Source organism: Saccostrea cucullata, unplaced genomic scaffold, assembly GCF_032062105.1.
Source record: "Saccostrea cucullata isolate Sc308-1 unplaced genomic scaffold, CSIRO_AGI_Scuc_v1 ctg1510, whole genome shotgun sequence".
Classification (NCBI taxonomy): domain Eukaryota; kingdom Metazoa; phylum Mollusca; class Bivalvia; order Ostreida; family Ostreidae; genus Saccostrea; species Saccostrea cuccullata.
The window spans coordinates 1-27094 of NW_026939728.1; the positions used below are offsets into that span (position 1 = coordinate 1).

Consider the following 27094-nt stretch of genomic DNA (forward strand, 5'->3'; position numbering starts at 1 on the left):
ACCAATTACGCAGATGAAGACACACACATTTACCAGGACCTAGATGATAAAGACGCATACGAATTAATGAAAGCATCTGAGCTGTATGCTTATAAGAACATACAATATTCAGCATAAAATTAATATGAATAAACGTTGCTTCGTTTATTTCTCATACCAACTTGTCAATATATTGAAATAAAAAACCGTAGACCCAAGGTCATTTGTAGCTTAGTGTGCAGAGTATTTCTGGCTTGTATTTAGTGAAGCACTGTGAACGGGGGTAAAGCTTTTCTTTTAAAGTATAATAATGTGTTAAATATTATTCTTCTAAATTGTATTGTTTGAAAAGTCATGTTCGTAATCTTCATATTTATCATTCAATATTTTTTTTTATTCAATATCATCCTTGTGGGTAATACTTTTGAAATTTTGTTGTTGTTGCTGTAGTTACCAATTGCGTGAATTAAAAAAATGGACAAGCTCATAAATTAAAATTATTGATCATATTTTTAAATAATAGTTCATCCTGAATATATTCATATTTGTACATTTTAATTAAAATTTTTGAAGTGACAACAAATTTGACAGACAAATGCATAAAAAACGAAAATGTTTATTGGAATAGGTCATCATTTTTTAATAACAAAATTTAATTTCACCCTAAAATACTTTCCAATTTATGATTTTTAAAAATGATATTTTTGTCATTCATACTTGCGTTAATCATATGATTGATTAGATCTATAAATGTCCTTTCATTTTTTTTAAATTCTCTTGTTTAGGGCTTGGCAAAAATATCGATATTTCAGTATATTGCAAAACAATGACGAAAAATATCGTATTGCAATACGTTTTTGTAATATTATAAACCTTAAATAAAGGTTTATGATTAATCCAAACAGTGCGACATAAGCTGTTGTTTTGGTGTATTTCATTGTATGATTGTAATAAAATGATTTTTATTAGGTCACCTGAGTAAACTCAGGTGACCTATTGCTATCCGTTTTCGTCCGTCGTCGTGCGTTGTCCGTTAACATTTGAACATTTTCAGCTTCTTCTCTGCAACCACAGAACCAATTTCAACCAAATTTGGCACAAAGCATCTATAGGTGAAGGGGAACGAAAATTGTGAATTTCATGATCCCTGCCCCTCTAGGGCCTGAGGGGTGGGGCTAAAACCACTAAAATTAATGCAATCCTTAATAATCTTCTTCTTTACTCCTGGACATCAAGTAGTCAAACCGTTTGCATGATCGTAACCAGCAATGAGTCTTCTACCAAAATTGTGAAATTCATGGCCCTGGGGTCAGGGGTTCTAGTGCTAGGGCGGGGCTAAATAAGTAGGTAGTGAAAATGCATTATTTCTTTGAAAATCTTCTTCTCTGCTCCTGGGTATTAAATAAACCAACTAAGTACATAGTTATGATGAGCAAGAGAGCCTCTACCAAAATTGTGAATTTTATGGCCCCAGAGTCAGGGGTTCTGGTGTTAGGGCGGGGCTCTTTTGATTATATATTGAAAATACATGAATTCTTTTAAAATCTTCTCCTCTGCTCCTGGGTATTAAATAAATTAACTAAGTACATAGTTATGATGAGCAAGAGTGCCTCTACCAAAATTGTGAATTTTATGGCCCCAGGGTCAGGGGTTCTTGTTTTAGGGTGGGGCTCTAGTGATTATATAGTGAAATGCATGATTTCTTTGAACATCTTATCCTTTGCTCCCGGTTAATATGCTAATGATCTAATTACATATTTAAGGCCAGGATTTATTTTATTTTCAGTTTTACAAACCCTCCACTCAAGGTTTTGAATTTTCAGAAAAAAATTTAAAAAAAATTCTTTCCGATGTCAAATTTGAGTCGGGATCGAGATTTCAAATTTACGAACTCGCACTTCCGGTTTTACGATGAAACGGCGGGTAAATAAAGCTGAGAAGATAGCTTGGTTTAGTGTAAAATTCATCGATAAGAGTGTCATTCTAAACGTTTCACCCGTTCAAAGTACAAATAAAATGCTGACGACTTTGTTGCACAATATCATGCTGGTGAGATAATTATGTATTCGTTTCAAAAGTAACTGCCTGTAAATTATTTTCCTCCCCCAGGTTTTAAACTGCCCGTGGTAGCTATTGCATATTGCCAACGACATTGTTTAAGTCTCTGATATAGCTTACAGTCTAAGCATCATTCTTCAGAAAAGGGTTGCTTATGCATCAGATGTAATGAATATAATGAATAAAACTATGGGAGAAGTTAAGTCCATTTGAGGAAGAAATAATAAACAATAACCTGAAGAAAAAAAATCAACTATTAAAAGGCAAGAATATACAAATATATACAGGCATGTAGTATCATTTGTATCAGCCAGAAAAATTATTTTACACTTAATTGAAAAAATATTCATCCTACTCCCCAATACTCCCTGGTTGTTTTATGATAGGAATTATTATTTTAGGGATCAAGTAAATTTTAGAACAATGTCTACACATTCACCTAACACATATTAAAAAAATGAAGATATATTGAAAGACTTTAATAGAATTGATTTTGTAAAATATATTTTGATCAACATCACAAAATTTATATAACTGGCCCAAACTGGCAGATGATGAAATAAGCAATTAAATGTTCTACTTTCCTATTTGTAAGCATTATGTGTCCAGTGGTAAGGAGCCTATTAAGATAGCATAAAAAAAAAGAATGTACAAATATTAATAATTGATTTATCAAAAAAGAAATGTTATTTCCTTCTCCTTTGGGACTTTTTTATTCTCATGTTAATAACTAAATCTAAACATTAAAAAAAATGAAGAAAGGGGCCTCTTTCAAAATAGATAATTTCAGGACTGCTGGGTCAGGGGTACCAGGGGGGGGGGTACTTTGACTAAAAATAAATTAATGCTTTGAAATATGCCCTTTGATAAGCAATGGTGCCTCTTTCAAAATTTGTGAATTTCATGGTTTTTGGATTAAAACACGAACCAAATACAATCGCTGGAAAGTTGTTACATGATACTCAGGTGACCTACGACCTCGTATAAGGCCCGTGGGCCTCTTGTTCTTATCCTTTTGATTACTTATCAAAGTTATGTGCATTCTACATGAAAATTTGGGCTTATAAATTTTAAGTAAAATTTCAATACATATATATATATATGACAATGCAGTTAAAAATATGACAATATATCGTAATACGATATCTTTGGTCAATACCCAGCCCTACAATATACATGTATATGTAATTGCCTGGTCTGAAATGTTTGATATAAAACACGGTAAATTGCCATATTAAAATGAGGCTGTTAAGTATGGTCCCTTTTCGTCAATTTTCAAGATTTTCTGCCTAAAAAGAGTTTTTAATAAGTTTTTCTCACAAAATAAATATATTTTAAAGTGATCTTACTTACAATTCTATTTAATTTCACTCCTTTTAACTCAGTAACTCATTCAAACTAAAACATCAGTCTTCTCATCATATGTATTTTTTTTTATCATTTTCAAACATTTTGATCTTTTTGCTTATATAATATGTAAATAAATAAATATATGTAAAAAAAAAGGTTTACCATTAAAAAAAAATATTCTGTGATTGGATTTTTTTAATGTGTTCAATTTCCAGTAATTGTTTATAAACATACTTATTTCAACTACAAATACATGTTGTATATTGATTTCGGCTAGAAATAGTATCAAACATTTTCTTTCCTTTTTTGTTTTTATTTAAAGTTTCATTGCTAATTGTAAAACAGTTGTGTTGCACTTATTATGGCTGTAGTTTATTTTAAATTAAAATCATAGAACATAAACTGTTAGTTTCTTTTTATTTCTTTGCCTCAAATCCTCAGGCACAATGGGGCCAGGAACAATACTTATCTTTGTTTCCATTTATTCTCATTCGTACTAGGACACCACCTACTGTCGGTGGAAACTGTAAGGGATACTTGTATCAGATATGCCCGTGCCTTCCCTTACAGAGAATGCCTTCCGTCTGGTAGTATGAGTCGCTGAAACATCTACAAAAGCCGGGGAATATCAATCCTATCAAGCTTTATGTAGTCCTTTTTCTGATCAATAGTTTTATAAAGAACTCGCTCCACTAACAGAGAGTAATATTCCTCTTTCTTTATGTAGAAGATGTGTTCAAAAAGTAGCTTCACTGCTATAAAAAGGAAGTGAACGTCTATAAATTACATGTGTTTGTTACATTAACATGCTGTCACTCGAATAAAATTAAAAAGTATACTTAAGGGAGTGAAAGTTTGACCTACTTATTATTAAAACAAACGGTATAATTAAGTATCAGTCCACATAAACATCAGACAAATTAAGGTGATATATGAGGGTTCTCAAAATTTTATGATTTTCAACCCATAAATTTATTTTGAAGTATGAACAATGTATGTAAAATGAAAAAAATGTTTTGAGTAATGGTTACCATAGAAACTTGGCCAAATAAATTTCTTAGCAACCGGCAGATTTTTTCAGTTTTTTAGGACAAAAAAATTACCTATCTTTAAGACTTAAAATAACATGTTAATACCAACAGAATTATTCTCATTTTTTGATGTAATAAAGATACATATTTTAAGTGTTTTAACAATGTAATAAAAAATATTTAGGTCTTAAGTCAGTTCTGTGCAAAACATTGGAAGGTACACATGTTTTATAATTTTTGATGATTCAGCATTTTTCGTGATTTTGGCAATATTCAAGGCCAAATTTTAAAAATGACCAAATTAATACAATTTTTGCGTGTATTTCATATGAAAGCAGAGGAATTTCTCTTTTAGAATTTGAAGTCAAATCCATTGGTTCTTTAAAAATGGAGTATGTTGCCTAGAAAATAATATTGGCGTTTTGGTGCATAAAATGAAAAATAATTTAAAAAGTTTACGGGAAAATCATATGAACTCTTATCTACGATAAACGAGATACAAATTTTAAGATTTTAAGACTCCCTAGCAACTTATTGAATAATGCATAATTCTTTATCTCCATAGCAACCACAGGTTCTCCCTATCAACGAGGCAAAGAAAGATAATTTTTGTGACTGTTTACGTTTAATTTTATTAAGGCTTATTCAAATTAAGTAAAACAAAGTGATCAAGCAGAATTAACAATGAACTGTTGGTCAGTGTCTTTAAGTTTTTTGGTTCTAAATTAAACCATGGCAACGATTCCCAGTACATGGCAACCGATGTACCCTATGTCTCCTGTAAACTTGTATCTTTAACTGCAAAATCTTGGACCTTGAATTGGCCTTAACTTTCGCACGGATGATGCTAGAGCTTTCATTTTTAATATTTATATTTCTTTTGACTAGAGCTTTCTTTGGGTTCCAACTTTTACGTCATCATGACCTTTGACCTTCTTTTGTAAAAAAAATAACTTTGGCTCTTTACCTTGACTATTTTGATCTTGACCCTGGACTATATATTTGATTAAAAACCTTCTTCCTAGCCATGCAAAGCCTAATTCCAGAAATACACATGATTGGTAATGATTTATGTGCATATTTGCATTGATTTCTCTTCTCTTTCCCCCTTTGGGAAAAAATTTAAAAACCTATTTTGGTTTTTGATTGTTGTTTAACGTCCCTCTCGAGTATTTTTCACTCATATCGAGATGCCGCCACCTGCCAGTGGAGAGCTGCAAACTTTGACCTACAAATGTATGGCAGTGAGCAGGGAGGGATCTTTCTCATACCAGCATCGACTGCAAAAAGGGACCTTGGTTTAAATGGTCTCTTCCGAAGGACTGGTTTCCACGTCTAACAAAGGGATTTGAATATGCAACATAAGGATCAACTTCTAACTCCATGATTCTAGAGCAGACACTCTAAGCAGTAACCACGTCTAACAAAGGGATTTGAATATGCAACATAAGGATCAACTTCTAACTCCATGATTCTAGAGCAGACACTCTAAGCAGTAAGCACTGCACCATATCGGCAACTTTAGCATATATATATATATATATATATATATATATATATATATATATATATATATATATATATATATATATATATATATATATATTGTTATTATTGATTTTCAAATCATACATGCAATCTTTCAATTGAATTTAGTATATGATGAAATTCTTTGCTTAAGAACCAATTTAAACTTGGTGCAATATGTAAAACCATTAGATATATATGATCTTTACTAGCATTATAATCAAGTCCGGAGATCATGAGACATCTTAAGCTTACTCTTTCAGGATTATCCTGAGATGTCCTAAGAAATTTCAGATAATCTCAAGATTTATTTAATTCTAGGATATCTTGAAAAAATCCCCAGATAATTCCTAAGAAACCCTGGTATGTTTTTGGAATAGGAATTCCTAAAATTTCCTTGGACATTCCTTAAAAAATCACAGGAATAAAAATGCCAAGACTTCCCAGAATATCCCAGGCCTTAAAAATGTCCTAGGAAATAAAGAATTCCTATGATGTCCTATGATATCCTAGGACATATCCATTTTAAAATTTATACATAAAAAAAAACATAATTGTAAAATCTCTGAAAATTTACTGAATGTATGTATAATAGACTTTCATGGCCAAACAAAAATTAATACATATAATAAAATAATTTTAAAAAATGCTGATGGTATCTGATACAACTGATACTTTACTATATATACTAATGTAACATTACAGTGCAGATATACGAATGATATTGAACTTTGACTCAACATCATGATTTACACACAAGGGGTAAAACATTTTCTTATTTTCATGCTATGTTAATACATTCTGAAGCAGCTCTTATTGATTATTAATGATATACAATAACAAATTCATGTATTAATAATAATTAAAAAGATATAAAAATCAACAAACTTCTTCTTTCACATATATTCAATGTCACTTTAAAACAAAATATTCAAGCAAAAATAAGTTTTTTTATTCAAATACAACAGGTATTTTATTGAGATTCAGAGTAAGCATCACTTTCGTTATACCCTGAAGAACATGATAGATGGGGAAGGCATACCAAATAAATGGAAAGATTTAAGATGATTATTAATTAGACATTACCAACAACTTTTTTCAGCTTTTTCTTCATTGTTTTATTAATTTAGAATATTAATATATCATTATGATAAAAAAATTAGTTCGTGCTTTTTTTTTTAATTCAGAAATGGGTCTATGGATATTTAAAGACTAAACAAAAAACAGACAGAAAATCTCCAAAATCATCAATATTAGTGAAAAGATATTGGAAAAAAGTACTCATATGTTAAAAATGTCCAAATAAATGTCATAAAGGACTTAGAGACAACATGAGGATGCTGACTGAAAATTTTGTGACTTTTTTTAAAAAAGAATAAAAATATCGTTAAATGGAAAACTGTTGCAGGTGTTCAATCTTTAAAAATGCTTGTCTTAAGAAATATAAATTGATTCAGTATTACCTCAACTTTCATATTAATTTGCAAAAATATGTTTTCCTTAATATGGTCTAACTTTATATTGAAACTGCGCGTGCCGCAGTGGTAAGAGCATCTGCTCTAGAGTCGCAAGTAAGGAGTCAATTCTTACGTCGCGGGTTCGAATTCCACCGTGGGACGTGGAGACCGGTCCTTCGGATGAGACCGTATAAACCGAGGTCCCGTGTCGCAGTAGGTGCTGTCACGAAAAAGATCCCTCACTGTTCAATGACCCGAGTAAAGGATAAAATTGCTAACTGTCCATCACACAAAATATTATTCCATTAAACTAGGACGGGGGCTTTAAGACATAGAAAATTAAATTGTATTGCCGTTTTGATTTTTTTAATTAAGGAAGTGGTATATTTGAGTTTTTATAGTATCTTCTAATATTAATTAGACCCAAATCACATGGGTGCAACTTCATGAATAAACAGCACATCATTTCTCCTTACATGTATTTCGAAGCTGCAACGTTGAGTTTGTTTCACTTTAAAGTTTTTAAACATAAGCATAATCTGAAATTAGAAATGAATAGGCCTACAACAGGGTTTTTATTTATTCATTTTTTTTATTTTATTTTATTTTTTTTTTAATTTTTTTTTTTTTTGCAAACTGTGGACGTAAAATTTTCCATTTACATGTATGATGCTCAATAAATAATGTTTCATAATTTTCGATACAGACAATATCTGATTTTTTAATACACATTAGTATTTCACTGTGTGTTTCAATGTAAACTTCCGTGGTAGTAAATGAAATGGTTTATTAACCAATAGGTCTTCTTGTGAAGCTTAAGTAGGACAGGGTATTGCGGAAGAAATTTGGTAAACATTGTTTAACACTGCTTTTTCCAGTACTATGTATATTTAATGTAGGAGCATGCATTTGGAAATATTATCAGTGTTACTACTACTGAAAACTGTGGAAATTCTATGTTATGGTAGGGGTATAATGTTTCTTATCTTGATCTGAGTATGAATTAGTTGTTAGGACACTGTACAGAGAGTAATCATGCATAACAGTTTAATTCATTAACGAAGTCGTGTAAAGCTGGCTTGATAGAGGATGGAAGCAATTAGGACATTTTTGGCTTTAAGTATCTATTTTGACATTTTCAAGTCTCAAAAAATGAATGATGCAACATACTTTAAAATAACTTAAAGGTGGAAGGAGTGTTGTAATGAAACGGACCGTCAATTTTTATAACAGGACAAGGACAGGAAAATCTGCCCCTAAAGAAATATTTTTGTGTTGTTCTAGCAACTTATTTTGTTCATTGCAATAACCGTATTCTTAATTTTAAAAGTAGTCTGTGTGAATGTACAAAAGTCCTTTTAAATATTGATATGTACACCCATTTTGAATTCTTTGTTCAGACAAATAGTCTTTTAAGCAACATCATGCCACATGGTAACTTTCGCAGAGGTCGGATTTTTGATTGAAAGTATATAAATGTTTATTATGATATTATGATCATGATGATAATTGACCCTTTTTTAAAATAAAATTGTTTCCCCTGCTCATCGCTCAAATCTACCAGTGGGGCTAGTCTATGAGAGTTTTACAATGGAGAACTAAACAGGAAATAGGGTTTTTAGCTCACTGAGCGACTCAAGTGAGCTTTTTTCTGATCACATTTTGTACGGCGCCCGTCCGTCTTGCTGCCCGTCTGTCTGTAAACTTTTCACATTTTCGACTTCTTCTCTAGAACCACTGGGCCAATTGCAACCAAACTTGCCAAAAAGCATCCTTAGGTAAGGGAATTCAAGATTCAAATGAAGGGCTACGCAATGATTCAAGGGGAGATAATTCAGGTATAGTGAAATTTAATGGCATGTTTTAAAAATCTTCTACTCAAGAACCACTGTACCAGGAAAGACGAAACTTATGGGCAAACACCCTCAGGTTGTGTAGATTAAAGTTTCTTCAAATCAAGACCCCTAGGGGTAGGGCGGGGCCACAATGGCCGACCAAATTTTTACAGAGAAATATATATAGAAAAATTCCTTTAAAATCTTCTTTTCAAGAATAGCAATGCCACGATTGTTTATATCAATATGGAAGCATTTTCAGGAAGTCTAGATTTAAATTTGTTCAAATCATAACCCCTTGGGGTAGGGCAAATGACCGACCAAAGATTTACATAGTAATACATGGGGAAATTCTTGAAAAATCCATCCTCTTCTTGAGAATAGCAAAGCCATGATTGATCATATTCATATGGAAGCATTCCCAGGTAGTATAGATTCAAGTTTGTACAAATCATGACCCCCGGGGGTAGGGCGGGGCCACAATGGGGGTCCAAATTTTTACAGAGAAATATAAAGGAAAATTTCTTTAAAATCTTTTTCTCAAGAATAGCAATGCCACAATTGGTCATATTAATATGGAAGCATTTTCAGGAAATGTAGATTTAAATTTGTTCAAATCATAACCCCTTGGGATAGGGCGGGGCGACAATTACCGACCAATGTCTGCATAAAAATATTTAGAAAAATTCTCGAAAAATCTTCTTCTCAAGAATAGCAAAGCCATGATTGATCATATTTATATGGAAGCATTCTCAAGTAGTGTAGATTCAAGTTTGTTCTAATCATGACCACCAGAAATAAGGTTGGGCAACAATGGCCGATTAAAGTTTTACATAGAAATATTTAGGAAAAATCTTTAAAAAATTCTCTCAAGAATAACAAGCCATGATTACATGTACGTGGACATATTTATTATGAAGCATTCCCAGGTAGTGTTTATTCAGATTTGTTCAAATCATGACCCCTGGGGATAGGGCGGGTGCCACAATGGCCGACCTAAGTTTTACATCGAAATATATATATAGGAAAATTATTGAAGAATCTTTGTTACATGTACCCCTCAAGGTCTCGCATGTACCAACGACAAAGAACATGCGCATTACGCATGTGCATTCGATTGAGTTGATGAACAATGGTGGAAAACTCTTCTCGAGAATTGCAAAGCCATGATTGATCATATTTTCATGAAAGCATCCTCAGGCACATGTAGTGTAGATTTAAGTTTTTGCAATTCATACCCTCTCTCCTTTAAGGAATGGTTGGGGCTACTTTTGAGACTGAACTTTTCAGTAATAAACTAATTTCTGCGTTTTTCATAGCCACAGTGCTCAGATGAGCGACGTGGCCCATGGGCCTCTTGTTGCATCTCATGACCGTTTACATGTAAAATGGGACGAGGGCAAAATAAAAGGTTACACTTCTGCCAGGGAATCTTATATACCGTTCCAAACCAATTATTTATCAAACACAATTAATACAGCATTCTAAATTGGTGTAGAATCATCTTTCCTTTCAAAAGAAATTTCTGTATATGTTTTGACCAAGTCCCTTTTCTGTAGCCATAAGTGCTAAAGTGAATATTGCATGCTTTGTGTCTCTTTTAATGACAGTTCAACACTCTTTAAAAACCAAAAGTCTCTGTCGAGACTGAAGCTCTACAAGTTTGTATTTATAGCAAAGGAAGAGAAAAATACTTATACAGTTGGGAGTTGAAACTTTACAACAGCAATAAATAGAATTATGATCTTTGATAAAGTATATTTATGTTCTTAGTGTAGTCTACTTGCATGTCATATTATATTATAATCAGACTAAACCTGTATTTGGAGAAGCATTTTGAGAGTATTCAACAGAAATTTCTGTTTTTAGTAACCAAGGCAATAATGTTCATCAAAGTTAAAAACCGATATGAACAGCTGTGTGTCTTAATGTAGTCTACTTATGTGCCAAGTTGTATTGAAATCATAACCAAAACTTTAGGAGACGTAGCATTTTGAAAGAATTTCACAGAGAATTCTAGTTTTAGTAGCCACGTGCACGGCAAAACCTTTCATCAAAATGAATATACAGAATTATGCATCTTAGTGCAGTCTACTTGTGTGCCAAGTTATAAAGTAATCAGACCAAAACTGTAGAATGAGTAGCATTTTAAAAAAATGTTTACAGATAGACAGACAGACGGACGGACGCCGGACGCATTGCTACATGTATCACATAAGCTGTTCTGGTCTCTGACCAGTAAAGCTAAAAGTTGCTTCAACCTTTTCAGCAGTATATAAAGCAACTGAATTTATTTTAATCTATCATATTTCGGTTGCAAGGAAAAAAGAAGTCGCATATCTTTGATGAAAAAGACAAAAAATTGCGCAGTTTACATTCTTTTTTACTTATATCAGAATTAACTTCTACATTTCAAAATTCATACAATTTTGTCTAGAAAAGATGATATTATATGAAGAGGTTTAAAATTATCAAAGATATTCCGTTTTATTTACCGGAGTATTTATCTGAATTTCGACTGTTCAACCAGAATTAAATATACATTTACGTCTTCATTAATCTAGATGTTTTGTCTCACAAAAAACCGGCTTTTCAAAGTGCAACATTATCTTGGATTGGTTCTGAGGCAAATAGTGCTGTTGATGGGAATCTTGCTACGTGTGCAAGGACTGATGTAATTGGTTCTAATAGTCAACAGGATAGAACTTGGTGGTACGTGGATCTGGGTGATATCTACAGTGTATACAACATACGGATACACTTTGAGGACATAGGGAAAGCATATAGTAAGTTTTATTGTTCTATTCTGTATTTATATTTTTATAAATTGTTTACTTTTTTCCTTAATTATATATTAATAATAGTAAATTCAAGACAGGCAGGGTACTTTTTTTCTTATTTTTTTTTTATAATTTGAATACTGTTCGTTATCTGCTTATACTTCATATAAAAAGTTGTTTTGCTGAAACACCTCTATGTAGATAATCTTTAATCCTAAAAGTAGTTACTGCTTATAATTTGAAGTACAAGAGAGAGAGAGAGAGAGAGAGAGAGAGAGAGAGAGAGAGAGAGAGAGAGAGAGAGAAAGAGTAATCCAGTAAATCCTGTTATATACATAAAAAATCTTTTGTTTCTTTTGTTTTGTTTATTTTTTTATCTTGCTTGAGTGTTATCATTTGTTAAATCACAGACATATCCCTTAGGGCACACCAATGTAAAATTTGGTCGTCGGACCCTTGCGCTCGTATTTCTACAAAATTAAATAAATAGTATTTATTTTAATTTTTCGCAACACGGAATTATTTTGTGCTATTTTCTGTTCCATTTCCCCTCTATTTTTTTCGTATTTTAAGTCTGTGTACTGTGTCGGACGAACATGGAATTAAATTGGTGTGACCTTATGCATAATAATGAAGTGTCCTAGCCTTTACTGAAAATTGTCGCTAAATATACATCCCACAGATTTGTATGATAAATTTTGTATTACATGTATGATACAAAATCTTACTGTGTATACACTCTTAATACAGTGTATCATACGATTTTTCGAATCTTGTGAAACTGTATTAAGAATAGGACAATCCTCTATTTCTTAATACAGGATCTTGACTTACCTTTCACTTTCAACCAATCAAACGTACTCCCATTGGGCGTCATCTTATTTATACAATTACTTAAAAAGCACAAGTAAAGACATCGAAACTTCGTGGTTTTATGGGAAGGGGAAGAGAACTTGTTGAATACAGTGTATATCAAGCAGTGCATAGTACGATGATAGACACTGTTATATGAACCTCATCTTCCATTTTTATTATTTGCACAAGGAGAGAAATATGGCGAGGGAAAACACGTTGGAATACGTGGTTTATTTACAATCTTATAAGATATGTATTAGCGTGATTACAAGAAAGTATTATTCAAAAATGTTTTTAAAATACTTGTATTATACTTTATTAAATACATGTAAGTATAAGGCCACAACAATTTAATTCCGTGTTCGTAGCACATTTGAAAAGAAAATGTATGAGGATGCAAGTGATATTAAAAACATAATTATTACTTTTTAAGTCATTTTTTAGGCGGAGCTAAAAAAAAATATGAGCAGACAACTTATTATATCAGCCAAATGATATAGAAAGATAACAGAGCTCTGTCATTAAGTCAACTTTAAGCGAATGATTGCAATAGGTTTCATTCTCTGAAGCAAATAAGATTGTATTTTTTTTACAAGTGTAATTAAGTAAAACTGCTATAAATGAATTTAAACGTAGAAATCAGATGAAAGTCCATATGTTAAACCTATTTTTACAGATAATTAATGCATAGATTCGTCATCAAGAAAAGCAATTGGACTTGTGTCCTTTTTTGCTTTTATGTTGTTTAACGTACATGTAACTCTCTAGAATTTTTCACTCATATGACAATGCTACTTTTGCCTTTGGAGAGCTGAAAATTTTGACCTTTGTCCTTTTAGAAAATATTTAATTCCGCACATAACACCTTCTCATTTTTTCAGTCCTGAGACAAAGAGGAAGATTTGCTGGATTTTCTCTTTATCTCTCAAGTTCTACTATAAAAGAAAACGGATATATGTGCTACAAAGACGGACCAGAGTTACCTCCCTTAAATTTCACGACAAACTGTACAGGATATGGTAGATATGTCATATACTACAATGAAAGATTGAATGGAGTAAAGTATCCAGCGGGATATGAATCTATGTCTTACACTCAGTTGTGTGAAGTGGTAGTGAAAGGTAAGTAGAAAAAAGTCATTTTATGTTTTTTTCCTTGTGTATACGTAGATGTATTAAATTATTTTTTCAACAGGATGCTCTAGAGGAAAATTTGGGATAAACTGTACTATGAATTGTCCTACTAATTGTTGTGGAGGAAAATGTGATATAATCAATGGTAAATGTATGGAATGCAAACCGGGATGGGAGGGAGAAAAGTGTCAAACATGTAAGATGAATTTTCATTTGATAAATTTGTGTGGCTCATACATTTATAGAACTCTTTTTGATTTCTAAATATTTACTTGTCAACATAGTTTGCCTTAAAGGATCTTACGGTCAGGACTGTAAATTTCGATGTTCAGGACATTGCAGAGATGGAACTTCGTGTGACCATGTGACGGGTGAATGTGCCGAAGGATGTGTGTCGGGATGGACTGGATCGATCTGTAATAAAAGTAAGACAGAATATGTTAATTAGATTTCTCTGTAAGGACCATTATATTTGAATCAATTGTTCTTGAATGAAGTACATGCATACATGTTAATATTTTTTTTTTATTTTCAAAGTCGCCCGCATGGCGCAGAGGTTAGAGCGTCTGCTCTAGAGTCGCGAAGTAAGGAGTCAATCCTTACGTCAAAGGTTCGAATCCCACTGTGGGACGTGGAAACCGGTCCTTCGGATGAGACCATATAAACCGATGCCCAATGTCGCAGTAGGTGCTGGCACAAAAAAGATTCCTCCCTGCTCAATGGCCCTGAGAGCTCCACCAGCTAGTGCTGGTGTCTCCATATGACTGAAAAATTCTCGAGAGGGACGTTTAACAATATACAATCATTCATTTTAAAGAGCTAAAAATAATGATCTATGCAAAAATCTCATTTTTGAAAAATAATACAAAGTTTAATGGCATGTTAAAGATATACCGACATAATCTGATGCTATTTAATTCACTGCATGCATGGTAAAGACTATAAAATTGTATTAATAAGGTTAACTTCAGGTGATTTCTTGGATAAAAGTCTAAAAAGTATTAACTAATCCGAATATTAATTTATAAATGATTTTTGAAGTAATACTATAAATAAATGTGAGGAGTGTATTGCAAGAAATTTTCGTTTTAATTAGTTGATATACACACTATAGATACACATGACATTTTATGTTATGATTAAAATAAGCTTCCTCATCCATGTAAATACACGAATTTATCAAATTTAAGCTTGTGAAACTGGACATTATGGCATGAATTGCTCCTCAGCGTGCATTGGACATTGTTATCGTAAAGAACCATGTAACAAGGAAACTGGGCATTGCGATTCGGGTTGTAGTGTTGGATATACTGGGGCTTTATGTCAGAGAAGTAAGTTTTAACAATTGTTTTAAATGAGTGTACAAAAGATAATTGTGATGTTTATGAATTAATGTTTGTATGTGTATGTGTATGTGTTTAAACATTTGTTTATTTTTAAAAGTAAAAACATGATTTACAGAAGAATGAATTATTAAGAAATATTGCAATTTCTATTTGTTTTCTCAATGAAAACCCTTTGAGTTGATTTCTTGAAAATTCTACCGGAATGTGAATTAGGCAATTTGATGTCAAAGTTAAGGAGGCCTAATCTGTATGTAAATCGCATGTGTGCCTGTCTTTGTTTCTGATGGTGAGGAGGCCAAATATGTACAAAGTAAATCTAGTGCGGCTAAACTTGTATTTGACGTGAGTGGGTGAGGACAATACTTAATACAGAGATAACTTGACTTCGCAGAACTCTTTCGTGATGGAGGTAGGAAATGTTCGTTGGATAGGGGCAAATGTGAAATTGAATATAATGCAAGATCAATAATTGTAGAATTTATAAGGGCAGATAATCCTGCTAGAATACCTTGCTAAACAATCGCTGAACCACCCTAATCAATTTTTGAGAGGAGCTAATCCTAAAATGTTATATATTTACGATATATTAACTATATTTTTAACTTAGCGGACTCTCCTCATTTAATTTTAATCCTAATGTTATATTCTAAACTTTCCTTATTTGGCAATCTACTATTTGGAGTTCAATCCTTGGCAATACATGGTACTTTCGGCAAAAAAATGTTCGAATCATTCGATTGACACTACTGTAAACAATGCCATTTGCCCCAGAAATATTACAAAATTTAGCATTGTCTCGATTTCCCGCAAAAAAGCGGTGGTAAGTTATACGAATACGTGGTACTCGCGATATTACGTATTGAAGATAAAACGGGAGGCCTCGTGTAATTTAAATCTTTTAGTCTGCAACATTAAAATCTACAAATTTATTTCAAAATGAATCACTGAACTGTATACCAAGAACATCAACGATACTCGGAAACGTGGGATAATTTATGCATAACGGGCTTCTCTAGTCCCTGGCATACTATACTAAATAGGCAGTGATTCCTCAACTTTTTTTAAGTATACCTGTGTTTCTTGTATTTATGAACAATTACTTACATATACAGAATGTACACCTGGGTGGTTTGGAGAAAACTGTAGGGGGCGCTGTAGTGGACATTGTGCTGATAAGGTTGTTTGCAATCACGTGGACGGAATGTGTCCTCATGGATGTGATGACGGTTATACCGGACAAAATTGTACCAACCGTAATATATGGAATCTCTAATATTCTAATTATATAGAAAACAAATCCTTACTTTCAATTATCTGGGTGTTTTTATATTTATATTTTCAAACTCTGAATCAAACAATACAAAGAGAAACTTTCAATTTTTTATCATATTGTAGCGTGTCCTCTAAAATACTACGGTAGAAATTGTTCCAGTTTATGTTCTTCAAAATGCAAGGATGCCTGCAGACATACTGATGGTTTTTGTACATGCAGTCCTGGTTGGATGAATTCTCCGTTTTGCAACACAAGTAATTAATGATTTATATATTAACATACTTTTTTAGCAAAATTATAGCGAAAAACTTAACCAGGTATTATTCATTTTCAGAATGTCTTCCTAATATGTATGGCGAAAATTGTGCTCATATTTGCAGCCCAAATTGTGCAAATTTCACTTGTGATAGATTCAATGGGAGTTGTCTTACAGGATGCAAGGAACCATTTTATGGAGACAGATGCAATCTAGGTAAATGAATAAAATACAAAGAACTCCCTTAAAAAAGTTGCTTTAGTAAAATTTTTTTATCGCAGTAGTGTAGTGTGTTTGTTATACCCCTGCTTGAAAGTGGGATGACATATAGTGATCGGAGTGTCTGTCTGTTACGCTCTAGGGTCTTCATCTCTAATCTGCAACTCCTCTTATACACTGTACCTCTGATTGAAATTAATTGAGGCGTTAATAGATTCTTTGTTACAAATTGCCACTTTGAACGTTTTCTTTTACCTTTGCTATTTTAATCACACAGTGAGCGCAGAACATTTTTTTTTATCAAACTCTTTGCCAGAGACATTTTGTTTTCAATTTTGAGACAAAGATTTCTTCTCAGTTGAACCAATGTCTGTCATCTACGTACATGTAAAAGTATGAGTGCCACTTGGACACTTTTCATTGTTTTTTCTTTATAGTTTTAACAGCTACAAATTTTACACTTTAATCTCTAAATTTTACATTTTAAAGTGTAAATTTAATGATTATCTTACATTCGTTTAACAATGACTTTTAGTATTCTGTCTAGACATTTTATCTGCAAGCATCGTCTCAAGCCCAATATCCGGAGTCTTCTGAATAGGAAAGTATCGTATATTTTGGCCGTGTTTTGCGATGGTGATTGACTTCACTGAATGTGTGAGTTAGAACCGTAAAAAATTCCGTTTATCTGAAAGAAAAATTCGAAGATGGATATGAATGGTTAAGCGATATCTGTGATGTTAATGCAACTATACAAATCTGCGTAAAAAGCGAAGAAAAAGAAATATTTTTAAAAACAATGACTTATATATTAAGTTTTAAAGTCATCATTCATCAATAAAAGAAATGAAAATAAAAAGGCCTAACTTTTTTTATTATCATTATATTTTATTTTATAGGTCAAATTAAACTGGCAGCTGAAAATTTAGCATCCGACTGTGACTCATTGACATGGATTGTAATGTTTGTAATATCTGTCACACTAAATACAGTAGGGTGTGTTGCCTGTGTATTTTCAAAAAGGTAAATGCTAATTTTCAGAATTCTATCCGACTTGTAATTTAGACCGGAGATATAAATCAATATGTACTGTACCGCATTCAAAGCGTTTTTAATTATTAATTTGTGAAAAACATCTCATATATTTAAGTCAACTACAATTCACAAATACATCGCCATTTACCTACAAAGTATATTGCAGAATTATTTCAAGAGTATTCAATGTTCATAATCTAGCTCCTTTTCTACGCGTTTTGAGGGCATATAATCCAAGACGATTGTTGATGAAAGCAGCATGAACTTATTGCTATTCACAGTTAACATGTCATACAAAAATTGGTCGTTTCTTGCATTTTTTGTCTCTTCTTGAAGTTGAAGTTGAGGCGGTATGCTTTTTAGCTCAATATACGAATTTGATAACAGCAATTGCAACAACAATACTACATCAGAAACTTGAGATAAAGTGTGAACAATTAATATTTCTAAATAAAAAAAAACATTAACAGTCCCTATACAAGCTAGAAGTTTTTATATGAGTTTGACTTTAAAGATTCAGTATTTCTATAAATATATCTTAATTTTTAATTTCTGCAACCTTTTTTCAATGCTGGGCAAAAGTGGATTTTAAATGTTTTAAAATGTATTTTGGATGAGAGTTGTTGTATAGATGTTTGAGCTCAATGCCTAGCACATGTACAATTGTGATTCATTTTGTTTTAAGTCAATCGAGACTTTCTTGCAGTTATGTGAACCTTTTTTAGCTGTCAGAGTTTGTTTCTTGTTTTCAAATTCATTATTCTAGAAAACGGATCGCACAAGTCTGGAATGATATAAGAGGGAACTCGGAAACCTACATGAACAGAACGAATAACAAATCAGTACAAGACGATGATGTTCATAACTATCAAGAACTTGATGTATCTGTAATTAACGAAAAGGATTATATTAATTTCCAAATTAAAAGAGATTAATTTTTAATGATAAACTTTGAATCGTTAATCCCTTGCAGGACTCATTATCTTATCAGATACGTGGATCTTTCGTTGCACATTTTACACAATATACTTTGTCTTTTATATGTCTTCGTTTTGTTTTTTGTGGTACATGTAGATAAGATATTAAAGTCTTGTTCGTGTAAAAAAATCGATTTTCTATAATCGTTATTTTCACAATAATTGCCTGTTCTGAAAGATTCTATGTGAGATAACTATTATAACCTAAGTACATTCTCATCTATAAAATTATTATTTTTTGTTTCTTTCCGTCAACTTTCAAAATGTTCTGCCTTATAAGAATTCTAATAAGTTTATCTCTCAAAAGAAGTAGATATTAAAATTAACTTTCTTGAGGACATGTGATAAAAAAAAAATAATGGATGCCTGTATTTGAATATTTTTATGGGACCTTTTTTGTTGCAAATGGTGCAAATGATAAATTTGTAAAATATTAGGAAACTGTAAACCTTCTACATGTATTATGTTCAAATTTCTACCCTTCTGTAGCCATTCTTTAAAATCTTTACAAATATTTTTCACTTAAAATCCTATTATTGTAAAACTTTGAGTAAGAAATTAAAAACTACGTGGTAAATCTTGTTCATTTAATTCATTAAAACATAATAAAATTTCTTATTTTCGATTTTCATGACAGAAGTTTGTTTGTATCATCTGTCCTTAAAGTCTTATTCAATTGAACTCTTGAGATCTGATATGCTTCTTTATTAAAACTCTGTAACTTAATATGAATTTGAAGACCTGTGTTTTCATAGATGAATTTTTTATCATTAAAAACATTTTGTGTTTGGTGTTTTGTTTTTGTTGTTTGTTTTTTGACATTCAAATAAGAGCTCTTCCTTATGTAATATGTAAATACATACACATTGTATATGTTGAAGATATGTTACCATTAAAAACTATTCTGTGATTTGAATGTAAAATTTGTCCAATATTCTGCAATTGTTTTATAAGCACACTGATTTCAACTACAATTAGTATCAAAATTTCCTTTATTTCTTTTTATTAAAAAGGAACTTCATATCTAATTGTAAAACAGCTGTGTTGCACTTCTTCCTTTACTTTATTTAAAACCTAGAAATAAACCTTCGTATTTTTTTCCATTTCTTTGACTCACACCCTTCGGGGTCTGGAAGTGTACAATTCAAAATATTTGTATTTCCATTCATTCTAATTCATACTGGACACTACCTACTGTCTGTGTACTCATCAAAGGATATTTGACATGATAATACCTTCTCAGACAGAACACCTTTCATCCAAAGAAAGTATTTCGGTCCCGTAGCATCCTTTATAATGTAAAAGATGTGTTTAAGAAGAAATTTCACTGTCATAAAAGGAAGTGAACGTCTACAAATTGCTGTTATATTAAAACTGGCTCTCAAAAAAAAAAAATCAAAGAGTATACGAGGGTTGATCGTAAAGTTCGTGGACGATGTCAATCTTCGTTATATTACTCAAAGAAATTTAAAATAAGCGCAATATAATGTGTAAAAATATTCGTTTTGGTGACATGTGAAATTCATTCCATTTGATTCAAAAGAAATCAATTTACAACACTGTACTTCATTTTAAAATCAATATGCTCTGTTACAGCGGAGCACACTTAATGCCAATATAACGCCAAAAGAAAGCTTAAGCAATTTCTAAAAAAAAAAAAAACATTATCTCCCTATACAAGTCGCACAGCATAATCAAATTCCAACTCATTATAAATCTTTTTTGCTAATACTTCAGATTTAAGAATTCCCCTCGTTGTATTATTTCCTCTGTAAGATTTTAATATCTTTTATACTTAACTCTGCATTCGAAGGATACGCAACTCTAAAACGCCTATGTCTTTCCTTGACGTTCCAACTTTTTACAGTTGGTTCAGATTTTTAAAGTTTAAAGATTTTCAGCACAGATTGTCCTCATCCGATACGGAGTCTCTGTCACTCAATTTCTGTCTGTAATATTTGTACCCACATGCACACCTTCCTCGTGACTTATTTTTTATTCCTGCAACATTTTAAGATTTTTATCAGGATTTTTTCTAAGTAAAACACAAAATTGCATCGTTATCTGCTGCCCCATGACGTTCTAAAGCGTCATAGTATTTGTTCAATGAGGACTACCTATCTTTACAGGTTGATGTCTTTCCAATAAGGCAAAATTTTAAGCCATAATTTGAAAAAGAAAACGATGTAACAATTAGATCTTAATCTGTATTTCTAGGTTGTTTTTCGTTTTTACCCCATTTTACAAAGAATATGACTACAGACATTGTTTACTGCATTGTTTGTAACTTATTAATTAGTGCAGGACTAGCATAATTGTATTTGTGTTTTTGTCAAAAATGTCATATGAATTCTTCACAAAAAGCATATCGCAAATATTCGTTCAAAGAAAACTTTACACGAAAGTTTCTAATAAAAGTTATGCGAATAGTATCCGTTTTGCAGACTTACAATATAATTGTGTAAGTATTAATTTAATTTTAACATAATATTCAAATAAGAATAAAGATAATTTCTTGAATATTATGCATACATGCCACCTTTCTCCTTTTATAATACACGTTTTTTGTTGTTCAACGTCCCTTTCGTGATTTTTTTTACTGCCACTGAGACGAAGCCGGTACATGCTGGCGGAGGACTGCAAACATTATGCCAACACTTACAACTAAGTAGTACTAAGTAGAAGGCGATCTTTTTATACCCCGCTTGAAAAACGGGAGAGTACGAAGTTATCGAGATGCTTGTTTGTCCATTTGTCTGTTACGCTTTGGGTTACCCATCTCTTATCCGCAACTCCTCTAATACCACTGAATGAAATTAATGATGCTTTTAGCTTTATTATATATTGCCATTGTTCAATTTCTATTTTACTTTTACTTTTCGATATGACCCAAAGATTTGGATTCCCATAGCAAAACATGGACACTGCCATTATATTCATATGGAAGGGGGGGGGATATTATTGAGTGAGCTCATTGCTTAAAGTACCTCTAGTTATGCCAGAAACGTCAGCAAAGTATCTAAACCGGCATGTGATTCGAACCTGCATCATATGGATCAATACTCTGGAACAGTTTCTCATTCCCCTGCTTTAATTTACTAAAGTGACATGGTGAGTTTGTTTCACTTAGAAGTTTAAAAAAAAAACTTTTAAAAGAAACCATAATCTGAAATTTAAAATAAATTCTACAGTTTATTGCAAACTACTGATTCAGAAACAAGATTTTGGAAGTAACATTTTCCATGTACATGCATATATGGTAAATAAAAAAAATATTTCATCATTTTCGTTACAAAAAATATCCGATTATCGATACATATTACACATAGTAGTATTCGCCATTGACAAAAAAAATAAATAAACATGATAAGATTTTCAGTCATTGTGTGTTTCAATGTAAACTTCCGTGGTATTAAATGAAAGGGTTTATTATTCAATAGTACTTCTTGCAAAGCCTACATGTAAGTAGGACAGCGTATTGCGGAAGAAAATTGATAAACCCTGTTTAACACTTCTTTTTTCCATTACTATGTATTTGTTGAAGGAGTATGCATTTGGAAATATTATCAGTATTACTGCAATGGAACACAATGGAAATTCTATGTTATGGTAGGCGTATGATATTTCTTATTCATTGAGTATAAATCAGTTGTTAGAACAATTTACAGAAAGACAGCATGCAAAACAATTCGTAAACAAAATAGTGTAAAGCTTGTTTGATAGAGGATAAAAGCAATTTGAACATTTTTTCGCCTAAATTATTTGTTTTAAAAAATTAAAGTAAAAAAAATGGATAAAGCAACCTACTTTAATTTGTCAGGGCGGAAGGAATGTTGTAATTAAACGGAACCGTCATTTTTTATAATGGAATAAGTACAAGAAAATCTGCTCATAAAAAATATTTTCTAGTTGATCTAGCAACTGTCGCAATAACAATATTCTAATTTTAAAAGAAGTCTCTGTGAATGCACAAGAGTCGAGTTATATCTTGGTATTACAAGCATTTTTTTTTTCGGACAAATAGTCTTTTAAACAACATTATATCCCTTTGTAACGCTCTCGTTGGTCGGATTTTTAATTGAAAGTTTTTTTTAAATGTGTATTTTACGGTATCTTTGTTTTCTCTGACGTTCTTTTCTGAAATGTTATGGACAAGGTTAAATGTATACGGTTTGAAATTTTTGGCAAAAGAGGGAAAAACTCAAAGGTGAGTCAAGAGGTCAAATATCAAATACAGTATGAACAAAAGTCAAGACTTCAACCAATCAAAAGATATAACCTATGAAATACAGACAGACGGATAAGACAAAAAAAAGGATACTTCTTAGTTATCGAGTGTGAGGGCATAAAAATCAATGTTGAATTTGTACACATATAATGGGTTTTAGAAATATTATAAATATTAACATCAATTCTCTGTAAGGACCAAAATCTTACTGTAGGGCTGTGGCACACACCATGGGCGATTTCAATGAAACTTTTTCAGGTGATTAATGCCCATACAGTATGACATAATCAACATTCAAAATTAAGGTTACCGCCTTGGTTGCCATGGTAACGGACAAAAATAGATTTTGGCCCCATTTATGCCCATTTCACACATAAAAATGCTGTATAATTCATTTCATATGCTATAATCATCTTTATTTTAAAACGATAAATAATACATTATATGAACAGAACATATGGAGCAATATATTTTACAAATAAAAAAAAAATTCTAAATGTCACAGCAAATTCTTCAATTGGTGGCTCTAAGATGACCAAATTCTAACATTTCGAAAATGGACATTTTTACCCTGTTTTTCAAGAGGTCTATCGAGAATTGCAAGCACTATTAGAAAAAAATCAACTGAAATTTTAAAAACACTATAAAAATGTTATTCAACTTTTATAAAAAGTAGAGTGGGTATTTTATTCGTTTAAAATATTTTTAACTTCGAAAATTGGCGTTTTGCCAAATAATTTGTTTCTTTTTCAAAATTTTACCAGACACTAGTTGTTTAATAAAATTTCTTTTCCAAACAGTTTTTTCTTATAAATATGAGAAATCAAATGAATAATAAATGGTTCAATTTTTTTTAAAGCTATTAATTAAAATAAATCAAAATTAATTGTTTTATTATTGTTTCTCTATGATCCCTTACAAAGGGCAGATAACTCAAAATCTAGCAAAAATTAGCTCTTTGATAGCCATTTTCTATAAACAATTAAACTTCTTTTTCATGCACTGATTCTGAAGAAACTTTCCCCATTAGTACTACTTGATACCAGAAATAAAACTATCAAATAAAATTTGGTTGCTATGTATCTTGGTTGCTATGGAAACAGCCAGAAATTTTTGAAAATTGAGACTTTTGGCTACTTGAAATCTCTACTGAACATTAAATAAAATCTAAAAAAAAAAACACAACAAATTATTCTCACAAAAACTACACACCTTGTTTTAATTTTATGCTACGCAGAAAATGTTTAGAAAATTATTTGTACATGTAAGTCAGTGGTAAATATGGGTATATTTGAAAGCCAATTTAAATACTGAAAAATTCAAAGTATTCACTAATTCTAGGCGTAACTTGACCAAAATTTAATAACAACTTAAGAAAAACAATATAAAAGTGTTTGATCTCAAAGAAATAGGTGTTAGCTAAATCATTCTATAAATAACTTTTACGGTTTCCACAGTTGAATAGTGAAACCAAGCAAAATAAGATTCTAAGATTGGATTAATGCTAATCTTGAGGAAAAACAAGAAAATTCTAGACAGGCACATACTAGTATGCATCTTTAAGACCTTGCAACACCAATAACATACTGAAAACTTTTCACAGGAACTTTGCCCAGTAATCAATATTTTCAAATACTAGATACAAAATGGAGAAAAGGTGCTGAATTTAAATTGACTGTAAAACTAACAACACATTGTAAAAATCATTAATATATCACTAACAATCTGTAAACATACACATACTCATGTATATTCTGTTAATCAGTTTTATTCACGAGAACATTATTTTCCCACTATTAAACAAAAATTAATTCTCACATAAAATAGCATTTTTTGAGATTAAAAAGAGTATTGACACCAATTTGTGAAAAATGTGTCTATTTAAAAAAGAGTCAATGACAATGTTGTGAAAATAAGGTAAAATAATTGCAAAAATTATGTGATCCACCGTACATGTATATACATGTATAACAACTTTTATATTAAAACAGTCTTTTTTTCAAATTATTAATCAAGAAAATCTTCATTCTGAACATTATCTAAAATGTGTATCTATATGTCAAAATATGTATAAAAAAAAATTTAAAAAAAAAAAAAAAAAAAAAAAAAAAATTCTGTCCAAAAAAAAAAAATTCTCTCATATAACAATTTTGTTGAAACAGCTAGACTTAAAAGTTACCTTTTTTTTACATCAGACGTTTACTGTTACAGTAATTAAACTTAGTTATAACAAAGGCATGGGGACCTTCAAAATTACTTTGCTATATCCGTAATTTGTTATATCTGTATAAGGAATGTGTTAAATTTATATAGTTGGGGATCCAAGATGGCTTCACTTTATCCGTAAATTCACAATATCCATGTTTGGACTAAACGAGTTTTGCTGTATTTGGTCTTATGGCTGTCCAGTGAAGAAAGTGGGTTTAAAAAGTGACACTTGAAATACCCGTTATCATCTTCGACTTTTTCCCTGGAATAAAAAAAACATACATCGATCTATACCTTAATTTAAATTCATTATTTATCTACAACATTTTTTCATGTGAAAACAAAATTGATATATTTTTCACAATCATGTATTTAATTCTAAACCAATTGTTAGTATTTACACCTTGAAAAAAATACCTCAAAAATATTTTAAGTATAACCAATGGAAGATAAAAGCAACCTAAACAATTTAGTGAATTTACCATCACAAACTTCAAAAACTTCTGATCTCCAATTTCTTTCTGATCTTCAATTTCAGAATTCCCTCCAAAAGAATACTGTTTGGTAACAATAATGTCTGGTGTTCAGTTCTCATGCAGGATCACTTGCAAGTTTTCTGTCTTCGTTTATTAATTTTGTAACTGCCTCCTGTTTCTGGTATATAACCTTTGTGTTAAAAAAAGATAATAAAAACATAAAAACAAAGATTATTTCCTAATCACTTGCAACTATATAGTTCATTGCTGTACACTGGATACTAGTATTTCTATTTAGGGTTCCTCTATTTATAGTTATTTACAGGCCTTATATGCAACTTTCTTGCATAAATCATACACATTATATGCATTATGTATATTAGGGATATTCATACTATTTCATAGATACATGTATCCAAGTACAGTTGCATAATAGTTTAATGCATATTTAATACATAGGTTAACTTTTTCTTAGTGTCAACTACTTTCAGTACCAGTTCTAATACTACATTTTAGGTTCATCACTGAAAGTGGGAGGGGGGGGGACCAGGCTTTCAATTAACATTTCCTGTAGTATAAGTACGGTTGAGAAAAAAAGTGGGGGGGGGGCAGCCCACCCCCCCAGCACCCCCTGTTGCTATGCCCCTGACATAACAATCATAGTAGGTTCTACAACCAATTTTGATTCTTTTTTTAATTACTGCATCCCAAGACTTTATAAGAAAAAATCATGACATTAATAAAAGATTTAATTTTGCTGTGGTACATGTAGTTATTAGCATTAAATTATGATGAATGTTTATTTTATTAGCATTAAATTATGACGAAAGTTTATTTCCTTACCAGATAAATTTAATATTTAAAAAAATTCTCACCTGCTTTTTACTGAAAATGAATTCTCAATGTATCTTTTCATCTTTATTTTCATAGTTCGAACTGTATTGGTACATCTAAAAATAAATTTATTATTAATTATTAAAATGAAATAAATTTGCATGAATACATACCTACAAGATAGGGCATATCTTTTTTATACAAGTCATGTATTTTATTAAAGTGTGTATATATTGC

The 27094-nt window shown here is 31.3% G+C and overlaps 1 protein-coding gene across 1 annotated transcript in view; it reads left to right on the forward strand.

Annotated features, from left to right (window-relative positions):
- Nucleotides 1–8281: 8281 nt before the first annotated feature.
- Nucleotides 8282–27094, forward strand: part of LOC134253823 (uncharacterized) — a 30510-nt gene continuing 11697 nt past the window's right edge. Inside the window, exons 1-5 of the mRNA XM_062736414.1 lie at nt 8282–8366; nt 11802–12023; nt 13754–13993; nt 14067–14201; nt 14290–14430. Coding sequence (XP_062592398.1) covers nt 8306–8366; nt 11802–12023; nt 13754–13993; nt 14067–14201; nt 14290–14430 — 799 coding nt within the window. The 5' untranslated portion in view covers nt 8282–8305. The remainder of the gene's footprint in view (nt 8367–11801; nt 12024–13753; nt 13994–14066; nt 14202–14289; nt 14431–27094) is intronic.